The sequence below is a fragment of the Canis aureus genome, chromosome 22, assembly GCF_053574225.1.
Source record: "Canis aureus isolate CA01 chromosome 22, VMU_Caureus_v.1.0, whole genome shotgun sequence".
Classification (NCBI taxonomy): domain Eukaryota; kingdom Metazoa; phylum Chordata; class Mammalia; order Carnivora; family Canidae; genus Canis; species Canis aureus.
This window is the reverse complement of record NC_135632.1, coordinates 46,780,579-46,804,473: the sequence shown is the minus strand read 5'-3', so window position 1 is coordinate 46,804,473 and position 23,895 is coordinate 46,780,579. Positions and strand designations below refer to the sequence as shown.

At 37.8% G+C, this 23,895-nt stretch overlaps 1 protein-coding gene across 26 annotated transcripts in view; it reads left to right on the top strand.

The window, feature by feature from the left end:
* ARPP21 (cAMP regulated phosphoprotein 21) overlaps positions 1 to 952 on the top strand; it is a 155,144-nt gene extending 154,192 nt beyond the window's left edge. For all 26 annotated transcript variants that reach the window (XM_077865884.1, XM_077865885.1, XM_077865886.1 and 23 more), the window contains one exon: positions 148 to 952. In XM_077865884.1, coding sequence (XP_077722010.1) covers positions 148 to 405 — 258 coding nt within the window. In that variant the 3' untranslated portion in view covers positions 406 to 952. The remainder of the gene's footprint in view (positions 1 to 147) is intronic.
* The last annotated feature ends 22,943 nt before the right edge of the window (positions 953 to 23,895 follow it).

Here is a 23,895-nt window from a genome sequence, read left to right as displayed (position 1 = left end):
TCGATAAAAGATAAAAGATAGTGCTGGGGTAGGTGACCAGTTAGGTCTAACCCAAATGCTTGTGTGTTTTTCCTGACACCACAGTAGTTCACTGGACATGCAAACACAACCTCTTTATGAAGGGCTGTCTCTTATGTCTTCCTACAGGTGCCAATGACCCAGGGTTCTCAAGGACTGCCCCAGCAGTCATACCAACAGCCAATTATACTACCTAACCAGGCAGGTCAAGGATCACTCCCAGCCACTGGAATGCCTGTTTACTGTAACGTCACACCACCGACCCCTCAGAACAACCTTAGGCTGATTGGTCCACACTGCCCTTCCAGCACTGTCCCTGTGATGTCGGCTAGCTGCAGGACAAACTGTGCAAGTATGAGCAACACTGGGTGGCAGGTCAAATTCTGAGTGCTCTGGCTGTGGTACATTTGTTGAGTACTCGTGGCCTTTAAGGGAAGAGCAAGGTGTGAAACTGGCTGAGGACTTAAGTATTCACTCAACACTCAAATGATTGCTGCTGGTATTCTGTAAAAAAACAAAAAACAAAAAACAAACAAAAAAACCACAAAGACTAATACACACATTAGCTGGTTAATGGTGCATATTTTTGTCATGTCTGCTAGGTATGCCTTTATAGCTTAGCTAGTGACATGATTTCATCAAGGTAAGATTTTCTCCTACCACTGAATACCACTGTGTAGATTATAATATCCCTAATTTGGATTATTAGTTTTGTACTTTGTGTTGAGTTTGTGATGCTAAAAGTATTTAAAAATTATATACTGAAATCACATTGTACCAAAGCTGTAATAGAAAAGAAAAGAATTGATGAATGGAAGGAATAATTTATATACACTATAGAGTTTTCTTTTTTAATGGATATATACTGTATTGTAGTGTTTAATCAAAATAAAACTATTTGACCTTATGGAGGAAGGTCATGTTTTTACCACCAGTTTGGTTTACTCTCTCTTTCAATATGTGTTTTTGTATATGTCACTTGTTATCCCTTTGAACACTATTTCATGAGCAATGCACAGTAATGATGTTCCAGGTATAAGTGAACTGGGATCACATCAGGAGATGTGGGAGGCAAACACTTAACCAACTGTAGTTTCTTGTCCTAACACTACAGAGGTCCTGGGAATAAGGTGGCTTCCGTTTCAAACATTCATCAACTTCACATTTTTGAAATATATACCTTGATTTTAGTTTTAGGGGTATTGAATGCATGTAGCTGTACTTTCCCAGTTTGGAAAACCTGAGTGACTTATAATAGCAGACCTCTACCAAAACCTGTTCCAACTTCTTTGAAGTTGGTGAAGTTGGTGAAATCCACCACCTATCTGGAAAACAAGTTTTCTTTGTTTAGAGGGAAATTGGAAGAGACATGGTCTAATTCTGTCGAATATATTGAGTCATACAATGTAAAGTGCTTTGAGGGTAGTCAACAACTCAAAAGTGCTAATGTTTATTCTAGTAACTGAAAAGAAGGTAAAATATATCAACAATGTAGTCGCAAAGATTCAGAACATTGAAAAAAAATTTAGAAGAAGCCTGTTCCTAATCCTTAAATGTTTATCTAAATCCCCTGTAGATTCTTCAGTAAGGTTGGTTTATGACACCTTTGGAAAATAATAACAGAATTCCAAATATCAGCTTTGGCCCTTCTGGGAGGTATTTAATGGGGAGAACATAACCCCACAGCTTCCACTTTGCTATCACAGTACAATGACTAATGGTTTTCTCTTTTATACTCTCGGCCTAAAAATCATTATTATTAATGAGAGGGGGTTTGGAAAGTAATTTGGATAATTCCCATTATTCTTCATGTTATCACATTCTCCATATTAGATCTTTCCATTTTCATGTGGCTTAGTTGGAGGTAGCATTAAATTACTAGTTAAAAACTCCATGTAGAATTACCCTTTCTCAATTTTATACTCTCATTTTCTTTTTCTTTTAAAATGGAACTTTTACATATTCTCTCATTAGCTTCATTCCTTGTGACATCTGTCCCATTTCCCCAAATGTCAGTATCCTGAATTCTTCATTGTAAATAAGCCCTACCCATGAAAAAATGTTATAAAAAGAGGATGCTGCTTTTTTTTTTTAATTGAGCCATTAAGCCAGTAGGCTGAGTAGCTATTAAACCAATAGCTACTCTGAGAAGCAGCCATGTGTTTGCCTAATTAATGCCTTCCTCTACTGGAAGGAGGGGCTGACCAATCACTAGAGAGTCACTTGAGAAATATAATCTCCATTTAACTCTCTCATGTTGGCAGTGATTCCAAACTCAAAGATCCAAATGAGTCTGAATATTTATCCTCTTTTCACAGAATTCTGAGAAACTTTTACCTTTTTTTTTTTTTTTTATTGATTCCTGGCATGACTCAGCCTTCTTTTTCTGAAACATATATCATGCTGTGGTAAAGACAGGCCTTCTCTGTCTTTGGTCACCTTCCTGCAAAAGTGCCACACTCTTTTCCACTTGACAGTTGACTTTTCCTGCATAAAGCCCTTTGGACACTGTCTCAGGCCGAGCCTTTTTTCTCTACTTTCTCTAAATATTGACACCCAGCATTATATTATTCCAGCTCTTACGTTATACTTACTGTCTTTTACACTATGATATTTGAGAAGACTGCATAGAAAGATGGCTTTATCAGTGAAGCATTTCCAGGATTTAAGTTATCTTCAGAACATTCCATTTTTTCATGTTAGATAATAATTTTATCACAATCACATTTTGTAATTACATGTTATTCAGTTCATAAGCTTATAGAGAGAGCCATGGATACATATATAGGTAACTATAGATATTTAGATAGTCATCCCTAATGATCCTCTGTGTAAGCAAAAATGAGAACAAGAGTGACTTATGCATTCATTTATTCAGCAAACTTTTATTGCATACTTGATTATATCCTAATTACGTGGCACCATTCCAAACGAGTACAAATAAATTTAAAGCACTTAGATTTATTCTTGTAAGTTTGATCATACACTTTGTTATTCTGCAATAGTTGGAACTAAATGTTCTAACTAGGATGCCAATGAATTCCAGCCATAATTATTTTATTGCTTTAATATAGTTTCACAGGATGTGGGGTGGGATAGGAAAGCATGTTATATAACGTTATGGAAATGGAATTACGTAATTAATTATAAGTGTGGTTGGAGGATTTAAAATAAAGTTATAAATCATGATAACAAAAATAAGTGTTGTACACATGATCCAGAGCAGCTTTATAAGAGAGATTTGAAGTACAGAGCAAATACAATCAGGGAAGGAAGAACATTACAGCAGAAATGGCTTTGAGGTCTAACAAATGCACTTTCTGACTCCCCTTCCACTTTCACCAGCAGCTAGAGTGTGGTGGGAAGTTTTAAACCACCATCCTGCACTACCTGTATTCTGTGCACACAGGTATACACTGTTTGTAGAAGTATAGGCCCACCCCTCATCTCTACTCTGGCACTTGTCATTGCAGGTCACTTGATCACTTACAGGCTAAAAAGGAAAGCATTATAAATATCTTACCCTAAGAGAAGAGTTAAAACAAATAATTTGGATTTTGTTCCCAAGTAATACCTTAGATCAGTAGTTTCTAAAATATTTTCCATAGTAGACCCTTTTGTTTTGAGATACAAATAGCTGGGGATGCCTGGGTGGCTCAGCAGTTGAGCCTCTGACTTTGGCTCAGGGCGTGATTCTGGAGTCCCGGGATGGAGTCCCATATTGGGCTCCCTGCGTGGAGCCTGCTTCTCCCTCTGCCTGTGTCTCTGTCAGTCTCTCTGTGTATCTCTCATGAATAAATAAATAAAATCTTTTTAAAAAAAGAGAGAGATACAGAGAGCTGTTATCTGAAAAAGACTATTCCAAGGATAATAATGGTTGGGAAATAGGTTAATGAAGATTAAGCATTCTTTTTAAAGATTCCAATTTCTGCAAACTTTTTAATATATCACTATAGATTATGAGTTTCCAAGTGGGTGACATAATTTGCAGTTTCTCAAACCTAGTTGAGCTCAATAACATTTCTTCACAGATGTATCAAAATACTAACATTATGAGGAACATATATTTTAAAACATTATGTTAGAGACTCCTAAGGAAAGAATACAAATATAGTTCATTTATCACTATAGAAACTACATAATATATCAACATGTAGTATCACAACCCTACTTCCAACTACGTCATCTTTGGGTAACTGCTCTAGTGAGCATGCTTTCCTCCATGAGTGTGTGAGCCTTGAAGGCGATGCCATATTGACAATATTTCTGGGCTTTTCTTTTTTAATCCTTAATGTTGAAAGAATTTATATCTAAAATTATAGTATCAGTTATATAGATATATAGATGAAGTTATCTCTAATGATTCTGCATACCTCTCTATGAATGTAAAAGAGAACAAGAGTGATTTATGCATTTTTTTATTCCACGACCTTTTATTGTGTACTTGCTAGTTTCCACACTTTGTGCCAGTCTTTAGAACCTCTGCCTTTATGAAGTTTATGAGTTTTCAGAATAAATTATACCAGTGTACAAATGACTAAAGATATAGGAAATTAGTCATAGGCCTCAAATGAAAAACACACATAAAAATTTTAGAGAAGCAGCAGATATTTTCTGCCTATAGTTTTATGAGGCTTTTGACCTGGGCCATGCTGGTTAGATGGAATTTGAAAATGCAGGCAAGAGGAGGGTGAGTCATAACCCCGGCTAGAGAAATACCTGAAAGCAAAAAAAAAAAAAAATAATAATAATAATAAATAAGCACAGGAACCCATGGATATTCTCATTCAGGTTAGTTGAAGTGGGAGGTAGCTAGACAGAGGAAGAGGACAGGAGGAGGACTTTGAGGTTTATAGTGGGCCTGGTTAGCATGACCTTGACAGCCAGGTAGAGTTAACAGGGGCTTCTGAAGAGTTTTGAATCAAAGGTGATATGATCCAGCCATGGCTCATAAAGAAGCATCAACCTTGAAAGTTGGATGGGTTAGACTCAAAATGGCTCTTCATTCATCAAGTGGAGATGAACACAATTATAGTTAAGGTTTGTCATTGAGCTACAGCTGCCAGCAGCCTTGTTGGGAGAAATCAGAAATGATCCTTGGTTCTTAACCCTTAGCAATTTTGTTGCAGGCACAGACAAGCTTTTTATAGCAGTATAGATCTTGTTTTTCCTTCTTAGAAACTTGTACATGTACATGCCCTGTCTTCAGCTGCATCATCTGACACCGTTACTATACCTGTCAGGGTAAAAGAAAGGGAGTCTGAGTTGAGATTGGAGACAGCATGGGAGCGCTGCCAAGTATTCAGTATCAATACACAATGCACAGTGAAATCTGGTATCAATTTCCTCTATATACCCCCTTGTCTAAATAAATCGTGAGAACATTTTTCCATTAGAGCTCAGAAAAAAACAGTTGTTTTCTGTACCCTTATGGATGACAGTTCTTCTACACAAGACCAAAAATCTTTGCTTCTTTCCATATTATTTTTCTCCCCCAAATTCTGCTTTTTAAGGAAGTTGTCCTCATTAGAGCTTTGAGATTATTTTCCAATAGTTCTCAGCTTTAGTGCTGTTTCAAGTTCAAACATTTATCATCCACTTTCTGTGGGGTTTTGCAGCCTCCACTCTTCTCTACAAAAAGATATACCACTATTCTGTGTCACCAATGGCAAGGAAGGCTCACTCTGAGCTGGGTGCTCTACTGCTTCAACATTGTGGACACAGTGAGGGTGCAGACATCTGCTACTCTTCCGTAAAGGAAAATCATTTCCCAAGTGATGTCCTAACAAAGAACTGATTCCTCTTCTGGGCATGAGGCTGCATTCTCATATTAACCAACTCCCTGACTGTGGAAGCTCAGGGAATGCTTTCATGTTTGTGTTCATGATTTGATTTGTTTTGTTTTACTGCTTTATTCCATTTTACTCCCAGTGTTGGCATAAAAGAGTCAGGAGAGGTCAGATATTGAGCAAACAGGAAGAGACATAAATCTCAATAGGGGTGAACACTGAAACTGGATTTGATAGACAATCAAGAAGCAAACCCAGCAGGCAATCATGATGGTGTGCGTGCAGATGATGCACAGGCCCAGACCCACTGATACAGCTGGATAGCATCTTGTTGGAGGAGAGTCACCTTTTGAATACTCAAGGTCTCACTCCTTCAGTGCCTGGGATACACAGGGGATGGAGGGGGTAGGGGATGCAAAGGTGGAGAAGGAGAAGGTGAGGCACAGAGATATAAAATTCCTGGTATTCAAAATCAAAATAGGACACTATTTTTTGTGAAATTTTGAATCGTGTTTCTTATCACAGCACCCCCATAAGAATGGCCCAAGAAAAGAGAGGGTTCTGAGTACAACTAAGGGCCATATTGTTCCATCTGTATCCTGAAAGTTTTTACTGTGCTAATAGCTTTGAAACTATCAATATTTGCCTTGCCAGAGTGCTATCATAAGACTCCCCACCCTCTTATAGCTCTGTCTCTTTTGCACATGGAGTCTGCAGTTGATTCTTCTGGGTTCTTGAGCAAGTAAGTCAATGGACACCTCAATCTCTGCAGATATGTTCTCCTCCTTTGTGTAAAATGCCTCAGCTAATGCTAGGCTCCCATTTCCTTGAAGAAATGGGTGTGTTTACCTCTCCATTATAGGGATGCTACAAGAAACACCAGGTGTATAGTGCCATCTGGGTCATTGTATCAGTTTCTAAGCTGGTGAAAACCTCAGAAGCAAAACAAAAAACAAAACAAAACAAAAAACAAAAACAAAAACATCTGTTTTTCCAAGAAACAGGATGCTCACCTGTCCTTTTCAAGTGTTTCAAATTTTTGATCTACAAGAATGAGGTCACATTTCTAAATGAAATGTACAAGCCAATTTCATCCTCTTCAAAAAAGAAAGGAGTTATGGTGCTTAATAGTAATATAATAGAGAGCAATGGCTTGAGATGGAAAAAAAGCAACAATTTAAATTGGACATTAAGGAAATTTCACTCAAAGCCAGGGCAATTATGCAATGAAATAATTTCCTAAGGGAGAAACAGTGAGATGCCATTAAAAGAATTGTTTAAAAGACAGTAGATAAACACACTTGCAGCTGAGTCTGCTGGCAGATCATTTGATGATTTATTGCTTTACTTTGCCTGTATGTCATCCTCACTGGGGACTACCAGGCTTGGTTAGCTTCCTTTCCATCAGGGAAGGATCCCCACTGTACCAGAAGATGATGGTGACTGTATTCTGTTTTTCTTTATGTGAAAATATAAAGCTCTATGGAATACTGGTAAAAGAGGCATGGAAAGCACAGGAGCTTCTAGTTGCTCAAAATCTGCTTTGTGTCCAACAGTATCCCCGGATATTTGTTGACACACACCCACACCCCTTCACACGTATCTACATCTATTATCTATCTATCATCTATCTGTCGATCGAATCTTATTCAAACCTAAGCAACTAATAGATCTATTTGTTCAAATTGGTGGCTGTTCATCAGTTGGTGTTACTTGACATAAGGATGCATGACATGGTTACTCCTTCACACCAACCTATTGCCATACCTGTGGTGTAAGATATAAAAAGCTTCCTTTACTTGATGTCTGAAGTCTCAAGTTTGAATCCCAGCAATGCCCCCAAACTGCCCAGCCTGCCACAACACACACAAGCTCCCTGGGATTTGTGCAAACCCCTTAGCCTCCCTCAGTTTCACACAGGCTACATTTGTAAACACAAGTGCAAAATGCCATATTGGTTGAACGACGTTCATGTGTAGAGGTTAAGCCAAGTTTTAGTGCATCTTTGCATGTAATTCTAAACGAGCAGGATGCTGATGCTGCCACATTCACTTGAAAATTTTTCTTGAAATTCTCACTACTAAAGTACTTTTTGGAAACCTACACATTTTTTGTGATATTTAAAATTTTCTCTTACACTCTCTGAGAGAATCCAGCACTGGAGACTCCTTTTCTGACCTTGCTGTCCTCTACTCATTCAGGAAAAGGGGCACATGACACCCTCACTCAGCTCCCATCACAGTACACTACACCTAAACCATGCCCAGTCCTTGTTTGCATTGGGCTCCCCTTGGGACAATCTCAAAATCCAGTGCTCATATCCAGCCTCACGTAACATGTCTGTGTGCAAGTACTACACTACCAGTAGAGATGGACACACACTGTGGCTGCCCAAGTGTAGGCTCAGCTTCATATGGAAGGATCAAGTCATAAGGGCAGAGGACCCACAATGCCTCTAGGCATTGAGAATGTGCACAGTTCTTTTTTTCCCCTTGTCCTCAAACTCTGTATCAGTTTCTTATGGTCGTTGTAACAAAATACCACAAACTAACTAGCTTCAAATAACAAAAATATATTCTTGTACAGTTTTAGAGGATAGAAGTCCAAAACCAAGGTGCTGGGAGAATGCTTCCTCATTTCTTTCAGGTTTTCATGTCCTCAGGTGTCCCTTGGCATGTGGCAGCATGGCTCCAACCTCTGCCTCTGTCTTCTTCACATGGCTGTCTGTCATTTGTGTCTCTGTCTCAGGGTCTCTCTTTTCTCCTCTCCTCAGGACACCTATCAGAGGCTTAAGGCCCGCTTCATGACCCATCTTAACTTGATTACAACTGCAAAGATCCTATATCCAAATAAGTTTACACTCATAATTTCTGGGAATTAGGACTTGAACATATCTTTTTGGGGTACACAGTTTAACCTATAACAGACCCGCAGCCTGCAGGTCTCAAGGTATAGTCAAACCTCAGTCTATGCTGTCTGCTATGGTCCATCATCAGCCCTGCAATGGTTGGTTGTGTTTCATAGAGCACAATCAGGCTTTGGGTAAAAAAAAAAAATCAGGTTTCAAGTCCTGATATATATTACTTGGGCAACATTGGACAAGCTTTCGTTTCTTCAAGCATTTCTTCTTTTGGACACTTTGTCTTAACTTCCCAATCCCCTAATAAGACCCAGTAGATTTCCCTTTCTCCATGCTATTTTCATTAAGTTTCATATAATTGCATTAAAACTCCCTCTTCCTGACTGTGGGGTCCATCTTCTCTCCTTAGATAAATTATTCAATCACTGAATCTTTATTTACCAATCTCCAAAATAGAGACATATGACTTCTCCTTCACTTAACAACTTGAAGGACAAGGAAGAGACTTTATATAGGAAGTCTCTCCAAGCCTCCAACACTGCTGGAAGTGCTGTCCATATGCCCATCACTGCAGTGCCCATTGTGGTGTCATTGTCCTTAGGTAGTCTGAGTGCTTATGAAGTTTGGGAGACTTATGGCCAACAAGAGGGGTAGGTGGTGGAGAATAGGATTTCAGGGTCTCATCTATTTGGAAATATTTGCCAAAGGCTTTGCTGATCAGTGAGATTTGGACTAGGTGACTTTGAAATCCCTGACATATCTAAGAGACTCTGAAGACCTATGTTAGAAAGTCTAGGTCATGATCTTAAGGCATAACTTCCATCTGAATTATTCAGGACTGTGAGAGTGTTTAGGGTAATTCTCTGAGTGTTAAAAAGGAGACAACTCAAGGCCATGGGTGGAAAGCACAGAGCTTTCTTTTTTTTTAATAATAAATTTATTTTTTGTTGGTGTTCAATTTGCCAACATACAGAATAACACCCAGTGCTCATCCCATCAAGTGCCCCCCTCAGTGCCCGCAACCCAGTCACCCCACTCCCCACCCTCCTCCCCTTCCACCACCCGTAGTTCGTTTCCCAGAGTTAGGAGTCTTTATGTTCTGTCTCCCTTTCTGATATTTCCTACCCATTTCTTCTCCCCTCCCCTCTATTCCCTTTCACTATTACTTATATTCCCCAAAGAAGATGTAGTTTATGTATACAATGGAATATTACTCAGCCATTAGAAACGCACCATTTGCTTCAACGTGGATGGAACTGGAGGGTATTATGCTGAGTGAAATAAGTCAATCATAGAGCTTTCAAGAATAGAATTTTGTGAGGGCGGGGGTGGCAAAAACCTAGTCCTCCTTTATAATTTATTTTAAAAAATAACATTACTGAAATAACTTTTTGTTGGAACAGCCACCTTCAGCCTTCTCCTCTTCCACTCTTGCCTTTCTGGTGGTAGATGTTGTCTGCCTTTCTATTTCATCCCAAAATACCACCCCAAACTTACCTGTCATTGTAGTAATTGTGGCTTTAGCTTACGGTGACTGTCATTTTGAGGTGCCATGATTCCTATAGATAATAGTGTGCCTAGCTCTGTGACCACATCTCCTACCATCAGCCTGGTCTTGAGAGCAGGCCACTGCTAATCTTAATAATGCTGGTGTTCTTATGAATACATGTATGATGATTTTGATGAATCATGTGTCCTCCAGCTCTCCTAAGATTTCTAGCAGATCTTCTGACTTTTCAAAACATATCCGCCCATCAAGCCCACCTCCTCAACGCTTATCATTTCCTTCTCCATCATCTACCAGTAGATCTTGGGGTTTTCTACTTCTCTCAGGACTGAGCATCATTTTTTTCAGGACAGTAAAACCATCCCCAGGGTCCTTGCCAGAATGTTAAACTCCATGTCCTGAGAAAGTCTTACATCCTAACTCCCATTCTGAGCACTCTCAGAATCTAACCTCCAAAATATTCCTCTGGGTCCTGTTGGTACATGTTCTCTAATAGAACAGTAATGTTCTATTACTGTTCCATCCTTTATTAACCTATTTCTCTCTTACCAGGCCCAACAGTTGTCCAATCATTTTATGCAGGGATTTAACACTGGTTACCAGGCTAGCAGCCATAAGAGGAAGAAAGGGCATCTGCTGAGGGTAGCACTACTTCCATGGTGTCTCCCATATAACCTGCTTCCTCTGGGAGCTCTGAAGTTTCAGAGGGACCTGCAGAACCAACATCCCCTGGATGGATATCAATTAAGATATTCTCATTCCATGTTTCAGGGTCTCTATTTTCCTCAACTATGGCCTTAATTTAGCATTGCAGACTTTCCCAGATGAGCATTTGATATCTCTGTAGATCTGAAATTCTAGTAGATTTTATATTTGTTGTTTGATGCTCAGCTCTCTCCCCTCTTCCACTGCAGAAGTTAAAAGCAATTTGTAAGCTCCCAAAGTCACCTCTGCCTCTAGCCATTAAGACTGTAACTGTTTGTTAATGGTCTTTGGTTCTTCATTAGCTTTCTGCAAAGTGTCAACACAACTTATCAATAACCTTAACCACCACTCTTCTACTTTTGTGGGCATTTTTCCCCTTATATCTCTTATATGCTTGAATCATTGAATCTAGAAGGTCATTTTTCTCCACAGACATACTTTCCCCATCAATGCCATTGCAATATTTAGCCACTGAGCTATGTGCCAGGGAATAATGGATGATGTCTTCTTTGCCAATCCTGAACTCCATCTTACTGCCCATTATTTATACCACACTTGTCACCACTTGTGTTAGTTTAGGTCCTCTGAAAAGCATATGCCAAGATAGGATTAGACTTTTTAGAGATTTAGGAGGAAGGAAAAATGCCAAGGGAGCTGGAGGAGGAGATTCATCTGACACTCATGCAAGTCTGACCCCCACAGAGGAGAGAGGGGAGGAGAAAAAGTCTGGGTAGGACAAGTCTCAGAATGCCATGCAATTCAAGAAAGTTTCATCAAGATCAATGGGGAGTCTTCAAGTCAAAGTAACTGTCAGAGGAGACCTGCCTGTCTCAGGAATGAGCCCACCTTAGCATCTCTGCTGAATGCAGTCACTGCCTTTGGACAGCATGTGCAATAACTGATACTGCTGTGAAGACAGAGATGGTTTTCAGAGGATAGTGGCTGGGGTCCTCACTCAATCTCCCTGAGGTTTGAGGTTTGAGAGGTGCAGTCCCATGGCTGCCAGGGACATGGACCCAGAGTCCTTCCATCTTAAAGATTCATCCTTCTTTATAGTCCCAAAGTCCTCAGTATTCAACCAGTGCATAGGAAAGGTGAGAGGTGACACACAGACCTCTGTTCACATTGAAGATCAATCACATAGATGCACTTCCTGGAAAAGGGCCTGAAAACTGTGTTCCTAATTAGGAGGTCACTTAGCAGCAAGAAGTCTACAATATAGAAAAGAAATGCAAACCTTTGTTGGATGGGGTCCTTCCTGTTACTTAGAATAAATAAAAGTGGGTGAAAAGATTAATAAAAGTGTTGTTATTCTAATGGGATTGATAAAAAAGAAAAAATAATATTAGAAAGGGAAAATGGGGCTTAAATATAAGGACAGCATAAATAAAAATAGTGTTAATACTCTCAACAACTATGCCAATAAATTTGAAAAATAGATAAAATATTTGCACAATATTAATTAGCAAAAAATGAGGACTAAATACAAAAGCTGAATGATATGGTAACATAAAAAATAATGTATAGTTAAAGATATTCCAGTCCCCAAACACCAGTCCCAGAAATGTTTACAGTGGGTTGCATGAAAAATCTTACATACATTTTCCAGAGTTTTTTTGTTTTTGTTTTTGTAAAGACTATCTCTAAAACACTGTATGAATCTACTAAAACTCTGAAATTTACACAAAACAGGGGAAGAATAAGACAAATTATAGGCCAAACTCATTCATGAAAATACATGCAAAAATTTGGGATACAACATTAACAAATGCAACCTAACAATTGAATCTACTAAAACTCTGAAATTTACACAAAACAGGGGAAGAATAAGACAAATTATAGGCCAAACTCATTCATGAAAATACATGCAAAAATTTGGGATACAACATTAACAAATGCAACCTAACAATATCTATGTATTTCTGTGATCACATCAGAAGACACAAAACCTACACACATCATAGTCTTTAAGCCTCCAGAATAGCGAGAAATAAATTTCGGTTGTTTAAGCCACTCATTCTGTGGTATTGTTTTATGGAAACACTGGTAAAATAATACATCAGTTTTCCACATGTTAAACTATGAATTGAAATCAATTCTAAACTGAGTTTCTACATATTTTTAAAAACCTTCAAAATTGTATTCTAAATACCCTATGTCAAAGCAAGTAGCTAAGAACATCATGTGAATATTGAGACTCAAGATGATGACATTGCTCTATCAAATATCAAGACATTTTCTAAAGGTATATAATTAAAGATACATGGTATTAACACAACAATAGACTAATATATCCATAGCAATAAGATAAAGAACCCAGAAACAGATAATCCACAGGTGAAAATAATGCGATGCAAACTGGGAAAATGATATTTTGTCCAGAAATGGGAATGAAATATTTGTAATCTCAATGAAAAAATGAGATCAGAAGCTGTATCACACAAAAATCTACAGAAATAACATAGAAGTGGATGACAATCCTAAATAAGTGAAGTAGGTGATGGATGTGATGATTAACTCAAAAGGAAATCCTTTCACAATGTGTACATATATCAAGTCATTATAGTGTATACTTTATGTATCGTACAGCTTTATTTGTCAATTATACCTCAATAGAGCTGAAAAAAGAAGAAAATCCTAAATGCAAAAAAATACATAATATGTTAGGAGAAACTATAAAAGAATAGCATTTCCTCAAGTTATGTATTGAATTTTTATAGAAGACACAATAACCACATAAAGAAAAATTATTACTACATTTTGGTTACTATAAAAATTAAAACCTCTCTAAAGAAATGTCATCATGGCAAGGTGAAGAGAAAAGCCATTGACTAGAAAATATTAAATATATTCAAAATATATAAAGAACACTTACTCATATATCAATTTTAAAAAGACACCACTCAATAGAAAAATCAAGCAATCAATTCACAGAAGTGTAAACCTTAATGGTTCATAAACTTATTTAAATAAAAGTTCAATATCACTAGTGGTCAGGGAAATGACAAATTTAAAATTCCAGACACATTACTCTCACAATAGTAATAAATAACAAATTTGATAACAAAAAAGTATTAGGTGAAAATGTGAAGCAATGCAGCTCTTGCTCTCTTTTTTTGTGAAGTGATGGGAGCTTTCAGCCACAACAGGGAATATGGGCAATAAATTGGTACCATCACTTTGGAAAAGAAAGTAGCAATATCTAGTAACATTGAAAATAAGCACATCCAGCATCCAGCAATTCTACTTGTAGGGAAATACACTAGAGTATCCTTTGCACAGGTGGTCAAGAACATGCTTACAAAAATGATTAATGACAATGTTTCTAGAAGAGAAAAATTAAAATTAATCTAAATGCCAAAATTATCCAAGTAGGAGAATGGATAAGTTAATACATTCATACAATGAAATATAAAGCAGCGGTAATAATGAATGAAACAGAGCTGCATCTATCAGCATGGAAAAGTCCTCCAAATATAAATTTCCGATAAATATATAAATAAATACTTAAAATACAATTTTTAAAAATTTTTAAAAAGATTTTACTTATTTATTCATGAGAGGCACAGAGAGAAAGAAAGACAGAGACACAGGCAGAGGGAGAAGCAGGCTCCATGCAGGGAGCCCGACGTGGGACTTGATCCCAGGTCTCCAGGATTACACCCTGGGCTGAAGGCAGGTGCTAAATCGCTGAGCCACCCAGGGATCCCAAAATATAATTTTAAATAAATGTGAAAACATTCAAAATAAATCAAGGTATGGTTTATGAATATGGATAAAGTATGATTTAAAATATGCAATAAAATATGCACATGAATAATATTAAGTTCAGTCTAGTGGTTAATTTGGGGGAAAAGAGGATAAAGAATGGAAAGGGCAGATTTACCTAAGAAGCTTCAACTAGATCGGAAGTTTAAAATGTGAAATAAATATAAAAACAGTTATTTCACAAAAACAAGTGTTTAAACATCTGATTGTTTGCACAATTTATTCTCTACATTTTCCTAAAAGTTTGACAATAAAAGTAAAAATAATTTTAAGACACACAGGTAAAGAGGTTTTGTTGTTGTGCATTTTATTTTATTGCTTTATCTTTGAGTTTGGTGAGTGTTCACAACTTAGAAATATCTTGCATTTCTTCTTATAAGCAGTATAGTGTATAAAAGAATACATTTTGGAGGTTTGATAGCTCACCTAGAGTACTACCAGCATTTTATCTTTGGCCTGTGTCAGGAGAAGTGCTACTTCACATGGGCATCTGGATACTGGCTGCCTATTTAAATATTGTGACATTCTCAGCAAAGAAAGCAGAACTAACATTATGTTAATAGAAGAAAAGAATGTGCGTGCACATGTGTGGCCTCAGATTATGTGGATTATTTGCTAAAATGAGTAGAATTCAATTGCCCAAAACTTTCTGGGCATTTGGCTATTGTTGGTACTTTTGTGTTCAGTTGAATTCAAATAACATCATTTCTATTTTTATTGTAAAATACATAAACACCATCTACTAGCTACTCATTGAATACTGACACTAATGGCTAACTGAAAAAGTGAATTAACCATATTTTTAAAGATCTGAAAATAAATATGCTTCTTCAGGGTTCCTGTTTACTTTTCTGGGGATGCTCAAATGTCCATGAGTAAAGCTGATTTGAAAGTCCTAAGCAATTTCTACAGCTATAAGCAAGTTAACCCATGTTTTTTTTTTTTTTTTTAATTTTTTTTTTTATTGGAGTTCAATTTGCCAACATATAGCATAACACCCATTGCTCATCCCGCCAAGTGCCCCCCTCATTGCCCATGTTTTGGGCCTGAGTTTCCTCATCTCAGAAAGGTATCATTAAACTTAAACTCTGTTTATTCTTCTCCTTTCCACAAGACTTCCTACATCACTATAGCAGTAGGAAATCATTGAATTGTAAACTCTTGCACATAACAAGACTGTAGAGAGCATTTAATGCTACCAGAAGCCCCTCAGGGTAAATTTTGATAGCTTATAGTGAGTGTCAGGACTACAAGCCAGATGTTCTAGTTTCCATCTTAGTATTTATTCATTCTAAAATGAATTCACTTCATTATTTTCCCTCTTTGGGAAAAAAGTAATATGATATCATCTATCAGTCTCAATATTTTTTTTCACATTGCCTAACTTAAATAAAAAGAATCAAAAGACATTGTAAGGAGAATAAAAAGAAAAGAATCAGATAATAGAAGCAAATCCAAAGTTAAGTAAGATATTGCAGTAACTGGGGAAGTTGAAAATGATGATCATAAATAAGTTAGAGAAAATAGATTTTTTAAAATAAATTTAATTTGAGACTTGGGATTTACCAAAAAAGAATCAAATGGGCATTCTAGGAAAAAAAAAAAAAAAGCACAATGTTTACAACTGGGAACTACTAGGTTGGAGCAATGGGACATTCAGCAGAAGCCAGAATTTGTGCACTCAAAGATAGACAGAATATATTAAGGAGGGCACATGATGAGATGAGCACTGGGTGTTATACTATATATTGGAAAATTGAATTTAAATTAAAAAAATAATATACTAAAATTAAAGCAAAAAGGCACAGGAATGATGGAAAGTTTAGAACAGCACAGGAAATGTGTAGGACACAGATGGTCTAACAAATAGGTGAAAGTAGTCCATAAAAGGACAGAGAGATACAGTAATCAAACAGGTCAAGATGTTTCCTAACATCCCGAAAATGGTTGACACATAGATTCAATAAGCTCAGCAAAAACTAAAGATTAATGCAAAGAAAATTACACAATGTTTTGAGTGATTTGGGCCAAGTTCATGGATCTGCATGGTCAGAGGCTGGGTTGCCTGGGGCTGAATGGTGTGGGATGGCCCTATCTAGGAGGAACTGTACTGGCTCCACACAGTGGCTCCTCCTCCAAGAGGCCAACCTGCTTATGCTCAAGGCAGCAAGGGGATTCTAATGAGGAAGAAATAAGGCCCAGAACTGACACATGACTCTTCTACCACATTCTATGAGCCAAAGCAAAATACAAAGCCAGACCAGACTCAAGGACAGGAGAAATAGTCTCCACTTTTTGATGGATGAGCTGTAAAGTCACATCACATGGAATATGAATACAGATGGAAGAGTAACTGCAGACAATTTTGTAATAATCTACTAATGCTTATGCAGGAAACCCAGGGCTCTTGCATATACATACAATTTCTTGTAATTCACAACCAGTCTGGGTTAGGTTTTGTGAATGAGAAAATTCAAAGAAAAAGGACGTCACATAATCTGTTTAAGATTATAATGAGCGGTAGATAGGTCATTCACTCTTTTATAAGATGTTGCCTCTCAAATGCCTCTTCAAAGTATTACAAGAGTGATCACCCTGCCAATTAAACATGTCTTAAAATGTGCTTTATTTGGTCATTAAATTGTTTTCACTAGTTGCTGAAGGTTTCAAGTCCCAAATCCAACTTCCTCTTGAGATCAGAAGATCCATAGCACAGAACCCATTCTGCTTCATTTCAGCAACCATGTAAGAGAATGTTTTTCCCCATCTTCCCCAGCTCTAGCATCCCTGCCACCACCATACCCACAAGCAGATCCTTCCATTCCACAAGCAGTTACCCTCCTGGCCTTTAGATGCATTTGGATTTGTGACTCCCATCTCTTTGCCAGGAATTCAATTCTGTCATTAATTAATTTATGAGCTAAATTTTTCTTAGCATAGAAGAATGAAACATGAGAAGAACTTATCTTTTCCTCCCTGCCCTCTAACCTAAGAAGAATTAGTGATGCACAGAGTCCTAGAGTTGTGGATCTTGTAAAAATGTTGATTGGGTTGCAGGAGATCTGGCTGTGGTCTGAGATTCTGCATTGATAAACAAACTTCCAGGTTGATGCTTTGCTGCTGGACCTCACTTTGAGCAGCAATATTGTAGGCAGTGCAGCCTCCATAAGCTCCAGGGCAGGGTTTAAGGCTTTGTTTTCTCTACTCAAAGTCCAAGGAGACAAAGAGCTGCTCTGTCCAGCAGGAGAACAGATTGCCATTTAAAGAATGGGGTGGAGAATCTGGCCAGAATGAAGCCAAGAGCTAAGGTTTTGTGGCTTCCCTAATTAACAAGGATCTGTTTCCTTAAAGAGCCAGCCTCCCAGAATTCTGATAAGGTGATTCAAGGTGACCTAGATTTTCTGACATAAAGAATGTAATAGGAGATCAGGCTTCATGGACATGCCATCTTTGTAGTTCCACAGGCCCATACTTACAAGGACCTGCTCTTGGTTTAAAGCTCTGCTCTCACCATGTTGAAATTCTTAATAAATTTGAATGAGAGATTCTGAGTTTTCTCTTTTTTTCTTCACTGAATCCCACGCATTACGTAGCTGTTTCTGAGTATCAGTGAGAATTACTTCAAAGGATGCCCATTTGACAAGAAGCAAGGGAGCCACCCATCTTTGAGGTTAACTCCTGAGTTCAGATAAGGAGCATTTAAGAGGCAATCACAATGAACTTCTCTCTAAGCCCATCTATCCCATCCCTTTTTCTCACCTGAATGCTACAGAAGACTCAGAAAATGTTTGCAGCTAAAAAATAAAAAATAAAATAAAAAAAAAGTCCTCAAACATGACTGTGCTTGAATTTCTTGTCATTCAGAGGGGTACAGGCTCAGGATTAAATTTAATTTGATTTAGATAGATAACAAAGCATTTTCTAAAATCCTGGGTGGTTTAACAAGGAACATAACCACTGCACATGTTTAGAAAAACAGCTCAATCTGATGTAGAATTTTACAGGCAGTCAAGAACAATTATAAGTATATAAACACCTAGCCAAAAGGACATCATGTCAGCTAAATTGATTGTTAAATGGAGGGTAGCTTGTGATTACATCTGTTTGACAGACTGTTGTACCCACATCATCAAAGCAGTGCTATTGTGGCTGTGAGCCAACAAGGGGAGAAGGTAGTGTTATGGGGACTGGGTGCCCTGGTGGCATTCATTAAAATCAGATGCTGTCAGGCATCTTGAGTGATGAACTAGAACAGGAAGCAATTGACATTTGTTCAGATCTTTCAAGGAAAGCTGGATGTGTGAACAAGAGGAGTTTGAGGAAGATCTTCATTAGTGATGAAGTGATGCATCAAAGCTTGCAGGGGAGACTTTGATGCCCAGAGGCCCAAGAAAATATATGTGTCAAAATCAGAAGTGAAGCCCATGTTGATTTTTTTTACTCCTTTGACATCAATCGCCTTGCTCATGTAAAATTAATTTCACAGGGTCCACCTATCCTATATGGTTAGAAATTAAGACACAAATGAGAATGTCTGTATAATCTAATAGAATTGAAACGTGCTTTTTCCTTTAGAAATTGAGCAGGTAATCTAACAAGCACCCAACCTATGAGCAACCCTCTACTTTGTGCAAAGGTTTATATGAATACAAAGATGAATCAACCTTTGGTCCTGCAATCAAAATTATATATACTTTGCAGAGATAGATGAGAAACAGAAAAAAAAAATAAGATAAGTCATGCCATGCAAAAAGTACTGTGAAAAATGCTTAAACTTATTGTAAATCCAAAAGTTTTATTCCCACTTGGGAAGACTGGATGGATTAGGACAAATTGACAGATGATGCACCCTTCTTGTTGGGTTTTAAGATGTAGCATTTGACTGCTTACCATTAACGGGGAAGGCCATTTCAGGTACAATAAGCAACTTGCATAAAGACATGGAGGCAATGAATTGTAGGCATATATGAAAATTTTTACAGAGAATGAGCCTCTCCAGGTGCTAGAGTATGTGGTTCTGAAACACATCATGGAATGAGAACTGCAACAGAGAGAGAGACAAAAAGTTTTAATTCCTTAGGTTGTATTAAAGCTTTCCATTGTTACCTTGTTGGTTGGTTTGTGCATTTATTTTTGGAGGGATTCTAAAGATTTTAATATTTTTATGTTCATACTAATTCTCAAAAAGGAAGATGCTGAAGAGTTTGTTGTTTTTAAGTAAAATTTAACTTTGAAACAGTTTTGGATTTACAGAATTATTGCAAAAGATTCTGTGTATATGACAATTGTTGGTATCTTATATTAATATGGTACATTTATCACAATAAAGTATATTGATGTATTATTATATTATTATAATGATATATATTTATATGTTATTCTTATGTAAACTCCATACTTTATTCAGATTTCCTTAGTTTTTAATCTGCCATTTTTTATTCCAGGATGCCATTAAGGTGACCACAGTAAATTTACTAGTCTTGACTCCTGAAGATTCTCTTGGTTGTGCCAGTCTCTCAGACTTTTCTTGCTTTTGATGGCCTCAACAGTTTTGAAGGTTGATGCTCAGGTAGTTTGTATAATGTCCCTTAAATTAGATTTGTCTGATATTTTCCCCATAGTTATATTGGAGCTATGGGTTTTGGGAGAAGAGCACGAGGTAAAGTGCCATATTCATCACACCATATCAAGTGTACATAGTACCAACATGGCTTATCACTGCTGATGTTGACCTTGATTCCCTGGCTGAGGTCTTGTTTGTCAGGGGTCTCCAGAGTAAAGTTATTTTACTTTTCCCCTAGTTTCCATACTCTTTGGAGGAAGTGACTACATTTAGCCAACACTTCTGGAGTAAGGAGCTGTGTTCCACCTCCTTAAAAGCAGAGGGTCTACAGTTAACTATATTTGTGTGAGCCCACTGGCAGGCATAGCATTCTGCTCCATGGATCTATGTAGATAGAACAGAATTCTATCAACAATACCATGCTGTCCTGATCACTGCAGTCATATAAGAAATCTTGATATCAATGGTGCCTTCCATCTTTGCCCTTCCTTCTTCAGTGTTTTGATGTTTATTCAGTCTTCCGCTGTCTCATTAACCTTTACAATTCATTATAATTACCTACAAAATAGATAATAAACATGTAGACTAGAGAATGAATAAGGCAATTTAAAGTTGTGGAGGGGGATCCCTGGGTGGCGCAGCAGTTTGGCGCCTGCCTTTGGCCCAGGGCGTGATCCTGGAGACCCGGGATCGAATCCCACGTCGGGCTCCCGGTGCATGGAGCCTGCTTCTCGCTCTGCCTCTCTCTCTCTCTCTCTCTCTGTGACTATCATGAATAAATAAATAAAATCTTAAAAAAAAATAAATAAATAAAGTTGTGGAGGTAAGTGGTAGTGGTATGTATAAGAGAGTGAGTAGGGAGCTAATTTTGCCAGTGGGATTAGGGAAGTCCTCCTCAAGGACTGTCATTTGAGATAACAATGAAGGGAAAGAGTGAGTCTTGTCAAGTTCAAGAACACTGATCTTCAGGGAAGAGATTGAAGAGCAGTGAAGGGCTTTGAGCAAGGTTCAGTTTGCTTTGTTTTAGCAACTCCAAGAAGGTCAATATGATTGCTTCCAAGTAAGCTGGGGAGAAAGCTCTAAGAGATGCAGTGGAATGAAGTTGGAACACTAGCAAGGATTTAGAACATATAGATGCTGGTGGGCATTACAGACAGAGTTTTTAGAGAGGGATGAAGTTAGAGTGACTCTGGACAATTGTTTGACAGAACCCAGGGAGGCACCCTTAGACTTGACTGAAATTCACATTCAACAGAGAATTCTTTGCACTTCGTTCAAATTTTTTCCCACTCTTATGTACCTTTGTAGCAGCTATAAAGGCAGGCTAGAAAATGTGAAAAGAAAGAATTTAGAGATCTGTACTTTCCAAGATGAAACAGAGTTTCCAGTAACCATATACACCTGCTTCACTTGTAGAAGATAGGTTAAAATGTAAGCAATAAGTGTCCATGTAATCTGGGACATACTTCATGATCTTGGATTTATGTACAGTCTCTCGTTAAACTTCTTAGCAATCTTTTCTTATATCTCTCCTCCTACCCTCTTTTTCTCTCTCACTTCCTCCTACTTTCTGTCCTCCCTCCCTATTTCCCTCCTCCCTCTTTAAATCGAGCTATCTATCTATCATCTCTAATCTGATCGAATTCAAGGACCTTCAAAGGTAAATGTTAGCATTTGCAGCATTGGCAATGCTAGAGATACTGGAGAAACTTTAGGCTTCAACAAGCTAGAATTATTTGCTATTTTCCAAACTCCTTCTGCCTTCTCTGTTTATTCTTACTGTTTCTCTTCTCCTGGATTATCTCCACCAGGCCTCACCCTAGAGAAATCCTGCCAATATTGCACCAGTTCGAATACTAGCTTCTCCTAAAATCACTTCCTGAAAGTCAAAATGCTAGAGATGACTTTTGGCTTGGGTAGAGCTGGATCTGAACTGTGCTTTGGGGAAATTACTCTGTCATCAGTGTGCAGAATAACTGCAAGATAAAGACATAAAAGGGAGACTCCAGGTTGGTAAGACTCAGCAACCATTATTTCTGAAGGAACCACCTTCCCCAACTCTGCAGTTTTTACACCTTTCCCCTAGTCATATGTGTCAGTGACACAGGGGGCTAGTAATTTTATTTCTTAATGAGAACAAATGAGTCCTGGATGTTTGACTGAGGGTGACTGAGTTCCCGTGATGATGACAAAATCACTAGCTTGGCCTCTAGGTTTGAAGAATACTCTGTAAACACGGCTGTGAGTCATATGTATTCAATTTAGGCAATTGCATTTAGACATGTGATGATTCTATCTGAAAATGGGATCAGTCAGGGAGAAAAATGGACTTTGTGAGGCTGAACAAACAAGTAGCTCACCAAAAATTGAAATTTCCATTCTATCTCTAAGTTCTTAGATGAAGCTGTCCATGTCTCTGAAGCTCTAGAGAGTGCTTTTTCTTCCTTTGTGTCAAATAAGATGTACTGTGTGTGTGTGTGTGTGTGTGTGAGAGAGAGAGAGAGAGAGAGAGAGAGAGAGATTACCAAATGCCTACAATAATCCTGATGTATTTGGTACAGAGCAAGATGCAAGGCAATATAGATTTTGTAAATCTGTATCCTGCATGGCATAAGCGACAGGTCAGTTACCTAATTCTCTCTCTCTCTCTCTCTCTCTCTCTCTCTCACTTCCCTTCATCTCCCTTCCTACTTTCTCCATCTGAATCAAATTGAAAAATGATAATAAAATCTGCCTTTGCAAGCTAATTGAGTTTGTCCAGACAAAAAAAGATAACACTAGAGATCTTTGGGAGCAAGAGCTAACTTTGTTTGTAAAAATATAATTTCCTCTTCTTCTGTTTCTTGAGCTAATCTGAAATGTGCATTATCATTCTTGTTTCTGTGGGCATAGAGACTTCATTTCTGGGTCAGACCATCCTCTAACATACTTTTAGCGACTGAGGCAACAACTACAGGTCAAGATTCTCTATTTAGAATGGACTCAACAGTTTATAGTAGTAGCAGCAGTAATGGTAGTAGTAGTAGTAGTGATGATGATGATGATGATAATAATAATAATAATAATAATAATAATAATAATAATAATTGCCTTGCTTGGCATTTACTACGTACCAGCCTTGGCTCCAAGCACTCAATGCACAGTATCTAATTTAACCCATCCATTCTTCCTCTGCAATAACAATTCCCATGTTGGCAATGAGGCAGTTCAGGCTCAGTGAGTCTACAGGGTAAATAGCTTATAAGTAATAGAGCCTGGATTCAATGTCAGCTCTCCTGAAATTGCCATCTTAATCCTCTAACATATCACCACTCAGAACCTTTAGGAAGAGAAGTCCTTACATCTGAGACTAGAATATATTAATTGTTTTTTGCAAGAAATGGGATGACGAGGGTAGGGTTTATTGTAGAAATTACCCACCCACAGCAGCGGTATTTTCTACACTGAATAGCAGAGCATGAAGTCTTGTAATATGGTAATGAAAGGACACATTGGCTGCTAAATGGAATTCATGAACATATATTGATTCCCACTAAACATGAGGTATGTATAAGCACTAAATGAAGGGTGATGTATTAGATCCAATCCTCAAGTTCAAGCATACTTAGAAAAAAAAAAAAGGCTCCAAAGGTTCCTACTTATAACAATCAAGGTCACATTGTTAAAAAGCACTGTAACAAAGACA